General features: G+C 34.9%; 2 protein-coding genes across 2 annotated transcripts; both read left to right on the forward strand.

The window, feature by feature from the left end:
* Nucleotides 1-545: 545 nt before the first annotated feature.
* Nucleotides 546-1,557, forward strand: LOC134247577 (uncharacterized). Its single transcript, XM_062729914.1, has one exon. It carries the CDS (start codon nucleotides 744-746, stop codon nucleotides 1,548-1,550), a length of 807 nt encoding a protein of 268 aa, XP_062585898.1. The 5' UTR covers nucleotides 546-743; the 3' UTR covers nucleotides 1,551-1,557.
* Nucleotides 1,558-11,664: 10,107 nt separating this feature from the next.
* Nucleotides 11,665-16,805, forward strand: LOC134247580 (uncharacterized). Its single transcript, XM_062729917.1, has 3 exons — nucleotides 11,665-12,412; nucleotides 15,313-15,458; nucleotides 16,716-16,805. Exons 1-3 carry the CDS (start codon nucleotides 11,665-11,667, stop codon nucleotides 16,803-16,805), a joined length of 984 nt encoding a protein of 327 aa, XP_062585901.1.
* Nucleotides 16,806-18,603: the final 1,798 nt, after the last annotated feature.

Here is an 18,603-nt window from a genome sequence, read left to right on the forward strand (position 1 = left end):
CATCACTACTTTGTTTTAGGCCTTAATAAAATGATCCAGATAAATAAAATATATCATCAAACTTTTACATATCTATCAACGTGTAAAATGTGAATCTATACGGGTATTCAAAGTTATTTAAAAATGGAAAATGCTGCTTTAACCTATGGGCTGAAAATTAAGACTGTCTTCAAAATACTTTTCACTTTGTAAGCTCACACATATCTTAGCAGAAATTCCAATTTAACTGGCTCCAATAGCATGTGAACCTCGAACACGTGGCGATGTAGATTTTAATGGACCATAAACGATGATTAATTTTAATGAGCATAAATAATAAGATTTATCTCCTTTACGAAATAAATCCAATTATCATAGCGATGGTTACTACTATATCTCAGATCTGCGCAGTGGATTTGTGCGCGTAATGCCCTGCTATAGATGACGCTATTGCTGTTAATCTTTGATCCCAATATTTGAGAGGTGGGTGTAGTTTGTCTCTTAGCTTAAAAATTTGATATAACTGCTAATTTTCGCCATTTAATCCATTGGTTTATTTTTCATTTATTAGGCAAAGGGTTAAGTATTTATTAATCAAAAGAATTCGTGTTGTTATTGTAATATTTTCTAATTTAAACATACTTTAGTCCTTCTGACAAGTTTTGTATCGTCAATATTGTTTTCTTAATAACTGCTTTTGGGATCATATTCAATTTGTTTTATACATCAGTGTTAAAACATATTTATATATCGTATTTTGAGAGATGCAACCACGACAAAAGTCGCACTCGATTGACGAAGGAGGGAGGCCAACGGCAACGAATTGGAAAAGGAAATTCGCAGGGAAGGCCAGACTTCCGGGCGTAAAGAAAAGATGCCAGAGAGTAAAGAACTCAGAGCCACCTCAATACACGGATCCCGGAACAAACAAGGAGGCAATGCCAGACCTTGAGGAAGTCGTTTCTTCAGTAGCGGAGAAAATGCTACCGGAAATCAACAAGAGGATAGAGACGATTATATCTCAACACCTTGACACACCATCGACTGAAGGTAGCAAAGTCTCTTCTAGTACATCAACTGACAATGTTCAAAATTTATCTAATTCAGATCAAGTCATTTGTTTTGACACCTTTTCTCCTTCATGTTCAATGCCTCAGAGCATAACCAGTGTAAATGATTATCTAGGTATGCATGTTACACCGTCAGTTAAACAAAAAATCATGAAAGGGGAGTTTGTAGAATTGCATACACTTTTAAATAAGCAAACAGATATTGAAGCATTGGAGAGTAGAGTTCTATTTTCAAATGGTCAACTCACATTAAAACCTGCAAATACAATCAAAATTACAACAATTGATACTTGGTTGGATGCATTTTTTATTTATATGAGTATATATTTGTCAGCACATATTGATCAAACTCACAGCCTTATCATATATATGGCTAATGTCAAACTCGGTGCCAGTCGAGTTTCTGGTGGATTAGAATGGAAAGAATATGACCGACAATTTAGACTAAAAAGAGCCAAAGATAACAGTATTTCCTGGGACAAAATCGACCCAGAGCTTTGACTTCTTTACATAACCCCAAATACTCAATCAGTAAATAATAATTCTCAGGGCAGCTCAAAATTTTGTTATGAATACAGTGTACAACACACTACTATGTCAAAAACGTACTGACATTCCCATTTTTTACTGACAAACTTAGAAAATTACTGACAATGTGCTGTCGTTACTGTAAAACTTAGACAATTACTGACCTTTTTACTGCCGGTGCTGATAAACTTAGATAAGTGCTGACAATCTTAGTCGGTGCTGAAAAACTTAGACAATTACTGACCCGTTTACTGTCCCTGCTGAAAAACTTAGACAAGTGCTGACATTTACTGATAATTACTGTCCCTATTGTTCTCGCTCTCGGGGAGGCTGCAGTAGTGTGAAAATGACTGTGTGGTATACTTTGCATTTAAAAACAGTCTTATTTAAATTTTTGATGAAAAAAAAATCCCGGGCAGTTATCAATTTTTTAAATCTAAATATTACTGATATCTGTAAAATAATTCAGAATATGATTTGAAATTAACTATGAGTAAATCCAAGTTTAAATTTATGTGTTGAATATATCTATCCCTGTTCAATTAAAGAATTAAAATTAATTAATCATCAAGTTAGTTTTTATCTATTTATTTCTTTGCAGACAGATATCTGACCTTAATGTAAAGTCCCCCCCCCCCCTGTTTTCACGATCGAAAAGTTGTATCAATTTTCTTTTCACAAACAGGGCAGATGTTTCTTGTTAAAAAAGGAAAACTTCTAAATATTGAATAATTACTGATAGGTTATTCAGTTTCCTAATGTTCTCTGACATCTGTACAAGTCATATAATTATATACCCCTGTTTACGATTTCCGGTTTCATTTGCTCATACGGGAGATCCCCTATTGAACAGTACAGTGTACCATTTATAAACTTGTACTATGCGCTGTTTATTTTGTCACTTAAAACATTATATCTAAATGTATGGTTGGTTGATCGATTACGCAGGGTTTATAAGTACCCAATGTCTGTAAGTCCGAGACTAATAAATAATTAACAGACTAACATTAAAAATTCATGTACTAGCAATTATAGTAATCTTACGGAAAATATTTATATTTATTAGGTCAGCGGTAAGACTAATATTAGCAAAAGCACCATTCTCAAATATTTTTCTTCTCTCCCTCCCTCCATCCCTCTTTCTCTCTCTTAAAGATACAAACAGTATTGACACTTTAAGTTACTTAAATACTTGACAAGTGCTCCGTTTATTCACATTGCCGAGGGGGTTAGATCACTATCTATTTTTTAAACTTAATCTTTAAGTATTTTTTACTCATAATTCAATTTTAACAAAAATATTACATGTTTCATACCTTCCATTTTTTTCCTTGTAGCTATTGGTGAATTGGAATTAATTTTATGTGCTGAAATTAAATTTTATCTCATAAAAGTAGGTAGGCGTAGGGGGGTGTTATATGATGTTAACATAATAATAAAGCAGAAGGCAGACTTGTCTAGTAAAAAATTTACGAAGTAGTGAAAATTGAAAGTCATTAGTCCGTCACAAATATTTATTTCGAACCCTGTAGCATACCTGTATAAGCCCCCCCCCCCCCCCCCCCCCCCCTCTGCACACACGTTACATGAAAACAAAAATCTAGTATACCGGTACTTCAATATGATTTATGAAAATGTGTAAGTTTTTTGAATGATGTAAATTTCTTTGTCCATTTCATCAATTTATACCCGTAATCATTATTTATTTGTTTCAGGTTAACTTTCATTAACATCTTTCCTTTTCATAAGATTAAGATTATTCGCTAACTGTAGGTGCCCACTGTCTTCCGTGATGAGTTACCATTCATCTCTCTCTCTCTTTCTCTCTCTCATTCCAAAAAATCAATATCGACCCAGGCAAAGTTTAAAATATAGCTAAACTCCGGTTGATATTTTATTTTACTGTCATAATACTGCTGCATATAAATTGTGTTTGATTTTTAATTATTCTTAATAACTGATAAAAAGTTAAGGAAATATACTATGAACTATTTTTATTTGATTTGATAATCAAACAAATTCCTCACTCCACTGTCCCACACATACACTAACACGACTGAACAAAAAATATTACATGTAGGTACCAGTAATTTTACAAAATTTTGGATGTAATGTACCCCTTCTCATATATTTATGTTTGCTTAAATCTTTAAACTGTGCCTTTCCCCGGTTGGTTTTTACATCAATCTTCTTTTTCATTAATCGTTATCTTACGTCGGTATATTAAAAAAATTATTTATTTAATCTAAGAAAAGGTTGAAGGATTTTAGCTTGCGTATTTATATAACGTTTGTGTTGGTGTTGAATTTCTCAAATTCAAACTGTCTTGAAGAAGAGTCTACCTGTCGCCGTAATTTTGCGTAACTAACTACCAGTGAAAACCGGCGAGTGTTCTTCTGTATAATAAAGCAGTGACACCTATTGTCTTCTTTACCCGCTACCGTACACAATCGGATCGCCTCAGACGATTTCTTCTACACACAGGTGCTTCACAGAGTTTCCGATTGTAAGTTGAATGATTATGTAATTCGGCTGGATACCAGCTTAACGACTTGAATAATTTTGGACGAATAAAAAGCACAGTGTTACTGTTAAATCATGATACTGGTTTCGATACCGAACAAAGCTATGAAACGTCGATTTATTAGGTTAATTATACCCGCACTTTCTAAAGAAAGTTCGGGTATATTGTTGTTACTCATGTCCGTCCGTCCGTCCGTCCGTCTGTCACACTTTTCTTCCCTGAACTCCTCCTACATTTTACACAGTAGCTTAATCATCTTTTAAGAGATGGTTGGTGGTGTCATGTAGATGTGCAGTAAGGTTTCAGAATTTTGATTTTGCCCCGGGGGGTCAAATGGGGGTCGAAAAATGACGTTTTTTGTGCAAAAAGTCCCGTCTTCCCTGAACTCCTTCTACATTTTACTCAGCAGCCAAATCACCTTTTGGGGGATGATTGGTGGTGTCATGTAGATGTGCAGTAAGGTTTCAGAATTTTGATTTTGCCCCGGGGGGTCAAATGGGGGTCGAAAAATGACGTTTTTTGTGCAAAAAGTCCCGTCTTCCCTGAACTCCTTCTACATTTTACTCAGCAGCTAAATCACCTTTTGGGGGATGATTGGTGGTGTCATGTAGATGTGCAGTAAGGTTTCGGAATTTTGATTTTGCCCCGGGGATCAAATGGGGGTCGAAAAATGACGTTTTTTATGCAAAAAGCCCCATCTTCCCTGAACTCCTCTTACATTTTACTTAGCAGCCTCATCATCTTTTGTGGGATGATTAGTGGTGTCATGTAGATGTGCAGTAAGGTTTCGGAATTTTGATTTTGCCCCGGGGGTCAAATTGGGGTCGAAAAATGACGTTTTTTGTGCAAAAAGTCCCGTCTTCCCTGAACTCCTTCTACATTTTACTCAGCAGCCTAATTACCTTTTGGGGGATGATTGGTGGTGTCATGTTGATGTGCAGTAAGGTTTCAGAATTTTGATTTTTCCCCGGGGGGGTCAAATGGGGGTCAAAAAATGACGTTTTTTTATGCAAAAAGGCCCATCTTCCCTGAACTCGTCTTTCATTTTACTTTGCAGCCTAATCATCTTTTGTGGGATGATTAGTGGTGTCATGTAGATGTGCAGTAAGGTTTCGGAATTTTGATTTTGCCCCGGGGGGTCAAATGGGGGTCGAAAAATGACGTTTTTTGTGCAAAAAGTCCCATCTTCCCTGAACTCCTAATACATTTTACTTAGCAGCCTAATCATCTTTTGTGGGATGATAAGTGGTGACATGTAGATGTGCAGTAAGGTTTCGGAATTTTGATTTTGCCCCGGGGGGTCAAATGGGGGTCGAAAAATGACGTTTTTTGTGCAAAAAGTCCCATCTTCCCTGAACTTCTTCTACATTTTACTCAGCAGCCTAATCACCTTTTAGGGGATGGTTGGTGGTGTCAGGTAGATGTGCAGTAAGGTTTCGGAATTTTGCTTTTGTCCCGGGGGGTCAAATGGGGGTCGAAATATAAAGTTTTTTATACAAAAAGCCCTGTTTTCCCTGAACTTCTCTTACATTTTACTCAGCAGCCTAATCATCTTGTAGGAGATGGTTGGTGGGGTCATGTAGATATGCTGTAAGGTTTCAGAATTTTGATTTTGCCCCGGGGGGTCAAATGGGGGTCGAAAAATGATGTTTTTTATGCTAAAAGACCTGTCTTCTCTGAACTCCTCTTTCATTTTACTCAGCAGCTTAATCATCTTTTGGGAGATGGTTGGTGGTGTCATGTTCATGTGCAGTAAGGTTTCGGAATTAAGATTTTGCCCCAGGGGATCAAATGGGGGTCGAAAAATAACGTATTTCATACAAAGAGCCCTGTTTTCCCTGAACTCCTCTTACATTTTACTCAGAAGCCTCATCATCTTTTGGGAGATGGTTGGTGGGGTCATGTAGATGTGCAGTATGGTTTTGGAATTTAGATTTTGCCCCGGGGGTCAAATGTGGGTCGAAAAATGACGTTTTTTGTGCAAAAAGCCCTGTCTTCCTTGAAGTCTTCCTTAATAATACTCAGAAGCCTAATCATCTTTTAGGAGAGTTAAATATTTTGAAAATTATGTAAAACATCAACGTCAAGGGGTAACAAGATGTGTTTGTGAAACACTATGCACCCGGCGTCAACAAAGTTCGAAAAAGCTATTTTTAGCATATAGGTCACAGTCAAGGTCACAAGATCATTGACCTTGATGTCATTTGAAGGAACTTGATTAGTGCAGTATGCATACCAAATATGAAGTCCCTATCTCCTATGGTTCAAAGGTTATGGCATAAAGTGGAAAAAGCTATTTTTAGTATAAAGGTCACAGTCAAGGTCACATGGTCATTGACCTTGGTGTTGTTTGAAAGAATCTTTTTAGTGAAGTATGCATACTAAATATGAAGTCCCTATCTCCTATGGTTCAAAAGTTATAACAAACAGTTGAAAAACCTATTTTTAGCATATAGGTCACAGTCAAGGTCACGAGGTCATTGACCCTGATGTCATTTGAAAGAACTTTATTAGAGGAGTATGCATACTAATTATGAAGTCTCTATTTCTTATGGTTCAAAAGTTATGACAAACAGTTGAAAAAACTATTTTTAGCATATAGGTCACAGTCAAGGTCACAAGGTCATTGACCTTGATGTCATTTGAAAGAACTTTCTTAGAGGAGTATGCATACCAAATATGAAGTCTCTATCTCTTACGGTTCAAAAGTTTTGGCCAAGGTTAAAGTTGACAACAGACAAACAGATTTATAACAGACAGGACAAAAACAATATGCGCCCCGAAAAAATTCGGGCGCATAAAAAAACATCGCATGCTGGGAAACACCTTGAATTCTTATGAGTAATTTATGTACATGTCAAATGTGAGAGTCATATCTCATCTCAATCAAAAGTTATAAGCAAATGCAACATTTTTGAAAAGTAGGTTAGGCTTGATTGCTTCAAGGTCAAGGTCACAGTGTAAAAGTCATGATTTATTTGGAAAGGTCTTATCACAGGTAATAATATACATGCATTATGATATGAATGCCCTAACTTTTCTCTTTCAAAATGATGAATTTATAACAATTTAATTTTTTTTTTCAAGTTGGTCAAACTTCTAGGTCACATGTAAAAAAAAAAACAAAAAAACATGCCATTCTCATAATATACTAATAAATACATGTATGCATATAAATAAATAAATATACTAATACATAAGTTTAATATGAATGTCTCTTCTCATTCAGTAGATATGACCGTGATAACCAAGGTTAAATTTATTGAGTCAGATGGACTGAGTCTGACATACAATTTAAATGTACATATTTCTATATGAATTGGGTAAAATTGGCCCAGTGGTTCTAGAGAAGTTAAAAATGTAAAAAGTTTTCAGACAAACAGATGGACAACACGTCACGACAGACATTATATGCTAAGGAAACTAAAAAAGCTCAAATGAGTGTTTTGAAAGGGTTACAATATGGTTGGAGTATTTGAAAAGCTGTTTTTTTTCCTGCAGAGATATGCATGACCAACATATTCATGTTTTATATTTTCTTTAGTGATTTGTTTGTTTGTTGTGAATACATCTTCCCTCATATGGAGACACCACCAAATAATAATGAAGATAAGATGTGTTTGTGAAACACTGATGTCCCAGTATGGAAGCCTATGGCGAAGGTTGAAGTTTCTCAAATATATGTCAAAATCAAAGGTCAAGGTCAAAGGGTTCAAATTGTTAGTATCAGAAGAAAGTCTTGTCACAAGGAATGCACATGTGAAATAAAGAAATCCCTAGTAATTCCTGTTCAAAAGTTAATTGCCAAGGTTAATTTTTTTGTTTAAGTGGTTCAAACTCTAGGGTCAAGGTCAAACATATTTATACCTGTTGACAGTTCACAATGAATACAATATGTCATGATAAGTATGAAAGCCCTAGCAGTCTAGCACCTACTGATCAAAATTTAGGCAGAGTTTAAAGTTTGGTATTTTTCTTGTAAAAATGTGTATCCCATGTCAAGCGATCAGAGGTAAATTAATGGTACCCAAATAAAAGGTCTTATTAAATTGTCACAAGAAATAAACCTATAGAATGTGGAAGCTATTTGTATAGCCCATCCCACTTAAAACTTATGGGCAAGCTAGCTAGGATTTAATTTCTGCAGACTTATAGACAGACATACTATAAACACAAGAAACAAAATATGTATAATAATTAGTCAAATGGAAAAAAATATACTATTTAACTGGAATCACAAAATACATTGTTATTTCAGGGACAGGAAGTGGGTAGGAAGATTGGAATCCCCCCCCCCCCCATCTGGCATTTGCTTTATTTAAACAAGACTATATACTGTAGCAAGTAAAAAATGACTCTTGACATCCTCTCCCTATAAACTTAGAAAACATTGACCTCACTATCATTGTTTTTTTATTTGTTTCTTTGTTTTCATTTTTTTTCTCCTGCTTGTCACGAAATTCTGGGCTGGAATTTTTTTGACTGAGATGTGAACCCCCCTCCCTACACCCGAAAAAAATTCTGGATCCGCACCAGTATTGGCAGTAGCTGAATGTCACATCGACAACGGGAGATAATTTCACAATATGAAATATGATGATCTTTGACCCTTTTTAAACTTTAACCTAATCGTTTGGGTGTATTTTACCCCCCACTATACTAAAACTTCTACTTACCGACTCCCTGTGTCTCGTCAACTAAATCCAATTATAACACAAAATGAATTAATCCAATGCACACCAGACTGCACCCATGTGCCATTTTGGCAAACCTTCGTCGATTCCATCACCTTATCAGATGAAGTGGGTATCGGCCGAGGTGTGCCAAATGGTGTTTAATCTATAAATATGATAATGGGTGACGCAACGTGATGTGATGTAGAAATTTACATGTTCACATGTACAAGAACAAATTTTAAATTAATTCATAACAAACGATATTAAATTTTAACAAACCTTTTCCATCTAGCCTATTCCAAAAAGTATGTGCTGTGTGATTGTGGTGTCGAGTGGGGGGGGGGGGGGTTAGTAAATTAAAAAAAGGTCCTATTATGAGCAAAACATATATCAAAATCTAATTTCAGACGCGGATCCAAAATTTTTTTCCGGGGAGGGGGGGTCCACCTCAGTCAAAAAAAAATCCTAAACGTCAAAAACCTATATATTGTGGGGGGTGGGGTGGGGGTAGTGGTGACTTCTATTGCCGCAAATGTTTAACTTTTCATACCTATTTTACACATATTCGTGTTTACCAGGGGGGGGGGGGGTCTGCATTTTCCAAGGGGGGGGGGGGTCCATTGTAACCTTCCCCCCCCCCCCCCGACAGATCTGTGCATGAATTTACATCATTAATAAAATTCAGACTGGTATATAATGAATTAAGCAAGTATAAAATAAATATAAGAGGTTCTGAGTTATAGGTCACAGGGTCTGAGAATTTCATACTTAATTTGATGAAAACATGTAAATTATAGAATTCTTTTGACTATTTCTTTGGAAAGCCGCCCAATATGTATGAGCATGTATTTAGAGGCAAACACCTTAGTGCGGGTATTACTGTCTCATGACAGCATCTAGTTAAATTTATTATTTTTTTTTTACCTAAACAGATAAAAATGAGTACAAAGTTAAACACGACAGTATTCATTGTGTGTTCTACTTTAGTAAAATAAATAATTACATGTTCATTGTTCTAAATTTAGTTCGCACTTGCCCCCCTCCCCCATTTAAATTTGAAAAGAAACTAGATCCATGTGAACGTCTACCGACACTCTAATTGAAAAGAACATGATATTAATTTCTATCAAAGTTTTGTTTCAGGAGTATGCATAGACAAAAGATGATAATATAAAATGTCATAGTTTTACATGTATTTGAATGAAAATAACACTTTCAAGTGGGGATCCAGAAAATCTAGATTCAAAAATCAGCTAAAAGATGTACATTATTTCAAAAGAATAATGCGGACAGTAACTAAATCAATGAATGTCAAAGGATCAATGATCAATGCAGGCCCGTAGCCCCCCTCCCCCTGCCCAATGAATAAAATAAAAAGTCGTCTTTTTTTAATTTAAATCCCCCGTCTGTCTTTTAATTTTGGTTTCTTCTTGCAAGTGCTTGGATTCGGGTATGTTTGACTGCACAAAAACAAATACTGGCGGCCTCCACATAATTAAAATTTTTACATAATATGAAAACTATAACAAACGCCTTTCCTCAAAAAGGGGCACCCACGGCCTCACCGCGCGCTTTAAGTTTATTAAAATTATTCAAACTAATTTGAATAAATTAAATGAACATCGAATAAAACACTTCTAACCTAACAGTTTTATTCTTTAAATTAATATTAAAGAAAGTCAGGGAGTCAATGTTAATTAAGAAAATATTATAAAAGGCATGTCATGTAATAACATTGTTTTATTACAAAAAAGAAAACACCTCTGTAAAATTCCATATCTCACTACTAAAGGAAGATTTTTATTTTTTTTAATTGCTTATCTTTTTGAAGGTTTTGAAATTTTATCCCTTCTCTTGAAAATATTTTTAAAAAAATCAATTTTCTATAAATCGATCAAAGAAGTTTTTTTTCAAAGATATCATCTGGACATAGTTAAAAATTATATGAAAAAACAAAAAAATGAAATAATAATCTATGTTAAAATAAAAAAAATCGATTCCACACCACTGCAGCCTCCCCGAGAGTGAGAACAATAGGGACAGTAATTATCAGTAAATGTCAGCACTTGTCTAAGTTTTTCAGCAAGGACAGTAAATGGGTCAGTAATTGTCTAAGTTTTTCAGCACCGACTAAGATTGTCAGCACTTATCTAAGTTTGTCAGCACCGGCAGTAAAAAGGTCAGTAATTGTCTAAGTTTTACAGTAACGACAGCACATTGTCAGTAATTTTCTAAGTTTGTCAGTAAAAAATGGGAGTGTCAGTACGTTTTTGACTTAGTAGTGACAACAAAGGCTCTTGTCGCATGCAAAATTATCAATATCAACACCAGTGTTTAAAGTGTCAAAACAAACATCCTGCAATTCATTGTCCTGATAAACAAGCGGTACAGAGGACATCATCCTCTAGGGCTTTTCAAGCCCCCTTCTCAATTTTTCGTCATGCAGTCAGGCAGCAAATATTCAACAGGTTCCTTTCGTAAGAACAAGTTTAACACCAACTAACTTGAGTAATATGTGTCCTTATCTGTCAATTTTTCCAAATCAAACTGTTGCTAATGAATTAAAGAACGGGTTTGAATTAGGTTTTTATCTACATTATGAAGGTCCAAGAGTGTCAACAACCTGTAAAAATTTAGTTTCTGTGAATGAGCATCCTAAGAGGTAAAAGAAAAAATTGACAAAGAAATTTCTTTGGGTCGAATAGCAGGTCCTTTCAATCAAGAACCTTTGTCCAATTTAAGGCTATCACCTATTGGATTGGCAAAAAAGGATAGGGGTTGGCGTCTCATTCACCACCTTTCATATCCTTCTATTTTTAGTGTTAATGATTTCATAGAACCCGAAGCTTGTTCTGTTCAATACACTTCTTTTGATGAGTTTTTAGACATGGTAGGGTCACTAGGAAAAGGGGCTTATCTTGGAGAAATGGATGTAAAATTAGCTTTTAGATTACTGCCGGTTCACCCTTCTGACCATCAATTACTTGGTTTCAAGTTCAATGATCAATATTATTACGATATGTGTCTACCAATGGGTTGTCCAATAAGTTGTGCTTTATGGGAAAAGTTTGCATATTTTATTCAGTGGGTAGTAGAAGTAAAAACTGGAGTTCATACATTGAAACATTACTTAGATGATTTCATATTTGCTGGGGGCACGTTAGAAACATGTAACTTGTTGATGTTTTCATTCAAAAATACCTGCTCTGCTTTTGGTATCTCTCTTGCAGAAGTGAAAAGAGAGGGGCCAAAATCAGTACTTATATTCCTTGGTATAGAAATTGATACAGATAAAATGGTTATTCGAATTCCTGAAGAAAAAATTATCAATCTGGAGAAATCAGTGCTTGATATGTTACCAAAAAAAGTTACGCTGAGAGAATTACAATCTTTGGCAGGGTCTCTTAATTTTTGTGCTAAAGCTATTCCATCTGCTAGGGCCTTTAATAGAAGATTTTGTGATGCTATGTGTGGAATAAATTACCCAAGTCATTTCATTAGGGTAACAAAGGAAATGAAATCTGACCTTCTTGTGTGGTTAGATTCTATACACTGCAGGTTTAATGGCAGTTTAAATTTCATGACTGTTAATTGGTTGTCTAATGACCAACTTCATCTCTACACCGACAGTGCAGGTAATCAACATTTAGGATGCGGCGTTTACCTTCATGGGCATATTTTGGTTGGCCAGATAGCTGGAAGAATCCATCCATTATTTAAACATATGGATGGTAGTCCTCTAACAAGGTTTCAATTCTGTTCAGTATTAAATAAGTCTCTCGAAATAGCCGGTCTTCCAAACTCAGAGTACAAGTCTCACTCTTTCTGTATTGGTGCCGCGTAAGATGGTTTCTCTTACGGTCACTCAGAAACAGAAAGCACTCATGGGAGTTGAACATGATGTAAAATAAAATATTTGATCGGGAGGTTATGTGAGTGAACAATCTTATTATTATTATTTCAAATACAGACAACTGTTTCAGATTTTTTGAGTTGCAACAATCTTGAGAAAGACAGTACATTCAGAGACATTAGATAGCAAAAAAAAATGCATGGGCCATAATGCTTGTCTGCCTACATTAGTCCTTTTTAATACCCCCTACTTGAAAAGCGGGAGGGTATTTATTAATCGGGATTTCCGTCCATCTGTTTCTTACGCTTTAGGTACAACCATCTCTTATCCGCAACTCCTCTTACACCACTGAACGAAATTTTCATAGAATCTTTATTACATATTGCCGTTGTACACCTTCTATTGCTTTAATTTTCATCCTACACATATTTTGGGTTTCCCTTTGCAAAACATGGACACTGCCATTATATTCATATTAGAGGCGGTTGATCATTTATATAACTCACAGTCTTCAAATTTGTAATATATATTTTTCCTCAGCACCTTTACCCATGTGTTATGAAAATTTAAGTTTCGCAGGAATAATATCAATGTTGATAAAATGTGGATTTTAACACGGCATCCTTTTAAGAACTATCAGGTTTGATATAAAACTTCTCTGTGAATATAGATGTATTTCAATTACACGGATATTTTACATGGAGTACGTCAGAACCTAATCTTTTTTAATATTGTGGGGAAAAAAAGCAATACCAAGTTAAAAACAAATATTTTATGATCAAACATAAAAATAGTGGTATATGTGAGAGTTTGTGTGCTTACAGTGGCTGGAACGTTATTGTTGACAAACCAATCGTGTAGAATCGTTCGTGCATCGTGCGTGATCGTTCGTGTAACGTGCGAGATCGTGCGTGTAACAGACTCAATCGTTTGCGGTTTTAATCGTGTGTGAACGTGCGTTTAGAAACTTGTAAATTTCGTTTTGTAAGTTTTTATCGGAATGTTATGTGTGAAACAAGTATTTCGTTTATATATTATTTTTTAATCCAAATAAAAAGAAATAAAGCGCAGTTTACATAATTGAATGCGGAACGAACTAACTTTTGCTTGTAAACAAGCAATATAGTAAGTCGTACAATATAATGTTCTCGTCAAATAGCGTGACTTATTGTGATATACCGTACTAAGATATTTTACTATATTTTACTGAAGATCATTCTTGTTTTCTGCTAATTGTGGTAAGAATATTTTTTTTTAATTTTTCAAATAATAAAAAAAAATATTTTTACAAATAAATAAATATTTTTCAAAGCTAACATAAATATAAATGCATTCACGTACATGATTTTCGGGGTTTTGTTTAACAGTGTTTATCTCTGTAGCGTACTTTTAATTAATTTTAAAGTAAAACAATAATTTCCACTGTCGTTTTTCATGTTTTAGAGATTCATAAACATTTTGAAGTAATGAAAAAATATAGATATAACTTATTTTTTCCCCAAATCGTATCCCCCATTCTACATATTATGAAATCCAATTCAATCAAATTTTAATAGAACAAAAAAATCCGTTTTCTTATGTCGGAGAATTATTTAAATAATTATTTATTATCTAAAATAAAAAAAGAAATCTTAATGTATTAAGTACCAAAAATACCCATATCTGTTGGGTTTTTTTTTTCAAAGGTGATGATAAATATATTTATTGATAATATTTTATTTCGTTTTGAAAATATCAATTCAATAACATCGTGCGTTAGTGTGTATATCGTGTAACGTGTAGAGTGAACGTGAAAGATCGTTCGTGTATCAGGTTTAATCGTGCGTTTATCGTGCGGAATCGTGCGTGTAACGTGATCTTTCGTGTAAGTTGTCAACAATAACGTTCCAGCCACTGTACAAATTATCTGGTATGTAAATGAGGTTTTCCTTTTATTAAAAAAAAAAGATATACTTCATTTTGTTTTTTTTAATCGGGATTTTACGAAAACATCGATGTCCGTTTTTGGTTTTAACATTTATTACAGAGTACTAAATTTACCGCTTCTGGCAGGTGATACTGCTGATTTAGTAATAAATACGCAGGTTTTCTAAAGTTTTTATGCATTAATGAATTCAATTAAACTAAGAAAATGTTCATGGAAAGTTTGAATAAATTCTGTGCACCGGTAAAAAAGAAATTGCTAAAAATCCGGTACCGTCGGGTGTCGGGAAGACTAGATTTACCGCTTGCCGTCATTATGTAGAGTTATCGTTCGTATCTCTTTCAGTGTATAACGCTACACTAAAAACGAGTTCCATTACGAAAAACTTTTGAGGTTCTTTATAATTTAGTTTTACTTTGAACGAAATCTAACATTCAAAATAAGATTACTTTACCAGTACGTATATTTACATTATGAAAATTAGATCAATTCAAGAGAAAATGACATGAACTATTTGTGGCGGATGTTTATGCATGTTTTCTGTTGAATATCATCGGAGTAAATCGGTCGACACAGTAGCCTCGCATTCGGCTCTATATAATCAACACAAATTACTGCGCATGTTAAATGGGTGATGACCATGGGAGATTGAACATAGTTCAACTCCCAAAAAGCAAGGTAGATGGAGTTCAGATGCCTTCAAAAGGTATATTAGGATTTAGTAATGTCCTTGATTGAATTTTTCATATTTTATATAGGAGATGAAAAGGTTATTTGGATTGTTGGTTCTTCAATTATTAAATGGGCATTCTACTATGCAGGAAAATCCTTTGATGGTGTGGATTTAGGTTTAAAACGAAGAAATTACAGAATATTTTTTGCAGCGAAAGGGAGGTATGAAATGGTTTGACCTCATTCCAAAAATAAATCTTTTGTTACGTTATGAATCACCTCCAGAAATCTCATTATTATTATTCATTGTGGAGGGAATGATATCGGTAAAATTCCATTGTTGCAACCACGGTCCAATATGTGTTCAACACTCAAAAAAAGGAGCTACTCCCCAACACAACAATTGATTGGTCCAATATTTTGCCAAGAATTTCATGGCGTTTTAGTTCAAACTCAAAATCTTAAAATCTTGCTACTGTTAGACTCAATAATTTTATGAATCACTTAGTTACTGTCAATGGTGGGTTCTTTCTCAAATACCCAGAAATTACTTGGGATTCAAATGAAATGTTTAGTAGTGATGGAGTTCACCTGTCGTATTTCGGTAATTGTTTCTTGCTATACAACTTACAAAGGGCATTACAAGAATGTTTTTCTATAAAAGGTTAAATATGAAGTTTGAGCTTCAAGATGTGGCCACGCCTACACATTTTTTTGCGTCTCTCATTCCACCTAACTTCGTTGGCGGTGGTTGTCATTTTCAACGGACAACCATTTGGCGGTTTTTCGAGACGCCTTCCATGATTCAAGTATTTTTTTTTTACAACTTCTGCTGAGTATCTGGTAACCCAGTACCAGCTTGAATGTTTTCAGTTTTCAAATCTTCAGGACTTTATAAGGATAAGAATGTAAAGTTTATAAGGATAAGGATATAAGGTTTATAAGGATAATGATATAAGGTTTATAAGGATAAGGATATAAGGTTTATAAGGATAAGGATATAAGATTTATAAGGATAGGGATTATAAGGAGTTATGTTATAACGGTTGATAAAGTATACATTGTATAATGTAGGTTGTGGCCACAATCGCCAAATAAAAAATAATACCATCTATTTGAAATATAAAAAAGATGCATTTATTTTATGAGAAAAGAAATCGGGTTTGATGTATGATATGCAGACTTCAGAATTAAGATCGGGTTTGGGCTTCCTTTTATACCGGGTTGCTGAACAGGAAAGAGGTCACAGATTAATCAAGAGTTTAGATTGGTAAAAATATGCCGGATTGGCTTTTAAGAAATGTTAATTGCCCACCCATCCATCCCATTCTGGTAGAAGTATTCATAAAATGTGTTGGGAGTTTAGTGACAAAAATGCATTGTACTTTCTAAATGCAATTGAGATAAAAAGATTAGCTGAGAAATGCTTAAGAATTATCAATATAATTTGTAAAGACAAGTGGTACTGCTGTGTTGTTATAATTTGTAGGACGATGGTCTGAGCCTTATTGATGTGGATGAACTGGTACCATCAAGACAGCGTTGGATAGACGACACCAAAGCGGAAATCTTGGATTGACGGCATGGTTGATTGCAAGTTGTTTAGCGTCCCTCTCGAGAATATTTCAATAATGTGGGGTGCCGCCGCTAGCCGATGGAAAGCTGCAATATTTTGTCCTTTGCTTGACGCTGGAGGCCGTTGAGCAGTGAGGGAACTTTTCGTGCCAGCAAGCACCTACTGCGACATGGGACCTCGGTTTATACGGCCTCATACAAATAACCGGCGGAAGTCTAGGAGGATCCGTCCAGAACGTCGTGGCATAGGCGTATGCGCACACTAAAGTCAACTGATATGTTAACTAAGTACTCTGAATGGGTAATAATTGTTGACTAATGGTTGACACTGATCAAGTGAAAATGTTGTGCTGATGCAAACTGCATTGCTGTGTGACTGGGTTTGATAAATTGGAGAAAAACTGCATTTTGTATTAAATAATTATTGCAGATTGTGTATGTAAACAGGGGCCTATATACTTAGTATATAGGTCCCTGATGTAAATTAGTAAAGATTAACAAAGTAACCGTCCGCGGATTACCCGGGGCGGTCAATTTGTTTATATTTGCTGAATTTGATTGATTGATTGATTGATTGATTGATTGATTGATTTGTTGTTGATGTTGAAGTGGGTCTGCCAATGTTGTGTTGATTTGTGCGGCGACCCACGCATAATGCCACGACAATACTCACCACATACAAATAAATAATTATTAACTTTTGGTGGTGTTGAATTTTCTCTATATAAATAAATGATTTTAAGAAATTATATTTGTCTTCATCGTCTTTAATAATAAGATTTATTTCCTTTACGAAATAAATCCAATTATTATAGCGATGGTTACTACTATATCTCAGATCCGCGCCGTGGATTTGTGCGCGTAATGCCCTGCTATAGATGACGTTATTGCTGTTAATCTTTGACGTCACAATATTTGTTACAGTTGCATTGAGAGGTGGGTGTAGTTTGTCTCTTAGCTTAAAAATCCCACCCTTTTTTATTTTACATTATTAATGTATTTGTTCAAATGGTCCACAATAATAGTATATAAATATAGCCCTTCGATGAGGTCGATCCATATATATATATATATATATATATATATATATATCGACTTCACATATATATCTATGGATTGACCGAATTAAAGGGCTACATTTGTTATATTATTTTTTCCAGAGATTGACAAAATCTCCATTCGTTTGTCTTTTTTTAACATTGAGAGACTAGAAATTTAAAATCGAGAATTTCAGAACTTGAATTTAAATCCAAACATTTTTGTTGCATTTTATGGTATAAGTGGAGGAAAGCTGACAAATAATTTCCACTTGCAGGCATTAGAACAAAAACTTAGGCAAGTTTCTCCGGACTTCCTCATCTTACATTTAGGTGGTAACGATCTGGACACAACTTCGGCTGATGAAACATACGCTTATGAGTTATGTTTACGACTTTGTATTGCGGAAACATTTGCCCGTCGTTTCAACATTAAAGAGACAATTGTTTGCCAACTGATGCCGAGATATCGGACGCGGGTATTAGATATAAATATTTATAATGAACTAGTAATAAAATTCAATAGAGTATTGAAGAGGGAGCTGGTAGGAAAAAACTGTTTGCAGTACTGGAATCTAAAAGGTGTCAAAAACAGCGAGCGTCCAGTATTTTGCGACGGAGTCCGTCTAAACAACGAATGAGGCATGCGAATTTACTACAGAAACTTGCGTGGGGCAATTATCCAATGTTTAAAATAAGATTGTGTAGCAGGGACATCTATGGTCCGTCAACATAAGCAGCACATTTTTCATTCAGGTTCATTTG

This window comes from Saccostrea cucullata, unplaced genomic scaffold (assembly GCF_032062105.1).
Source record: "Saccostrea cucullata isolate Sc308-1 unplaced genomic scaffold, CSIRO_AGI_Scuc_v1 ctg9635, whole genome shotgun sequence".
NCBI classification, from domain to species: domain Eukaryota; kingdom Metazoa; phylum Mollusca; class Bivalvia; order Ostreida; family Ostreidae; genus Saccostrea; species Saccostrea cuccullata.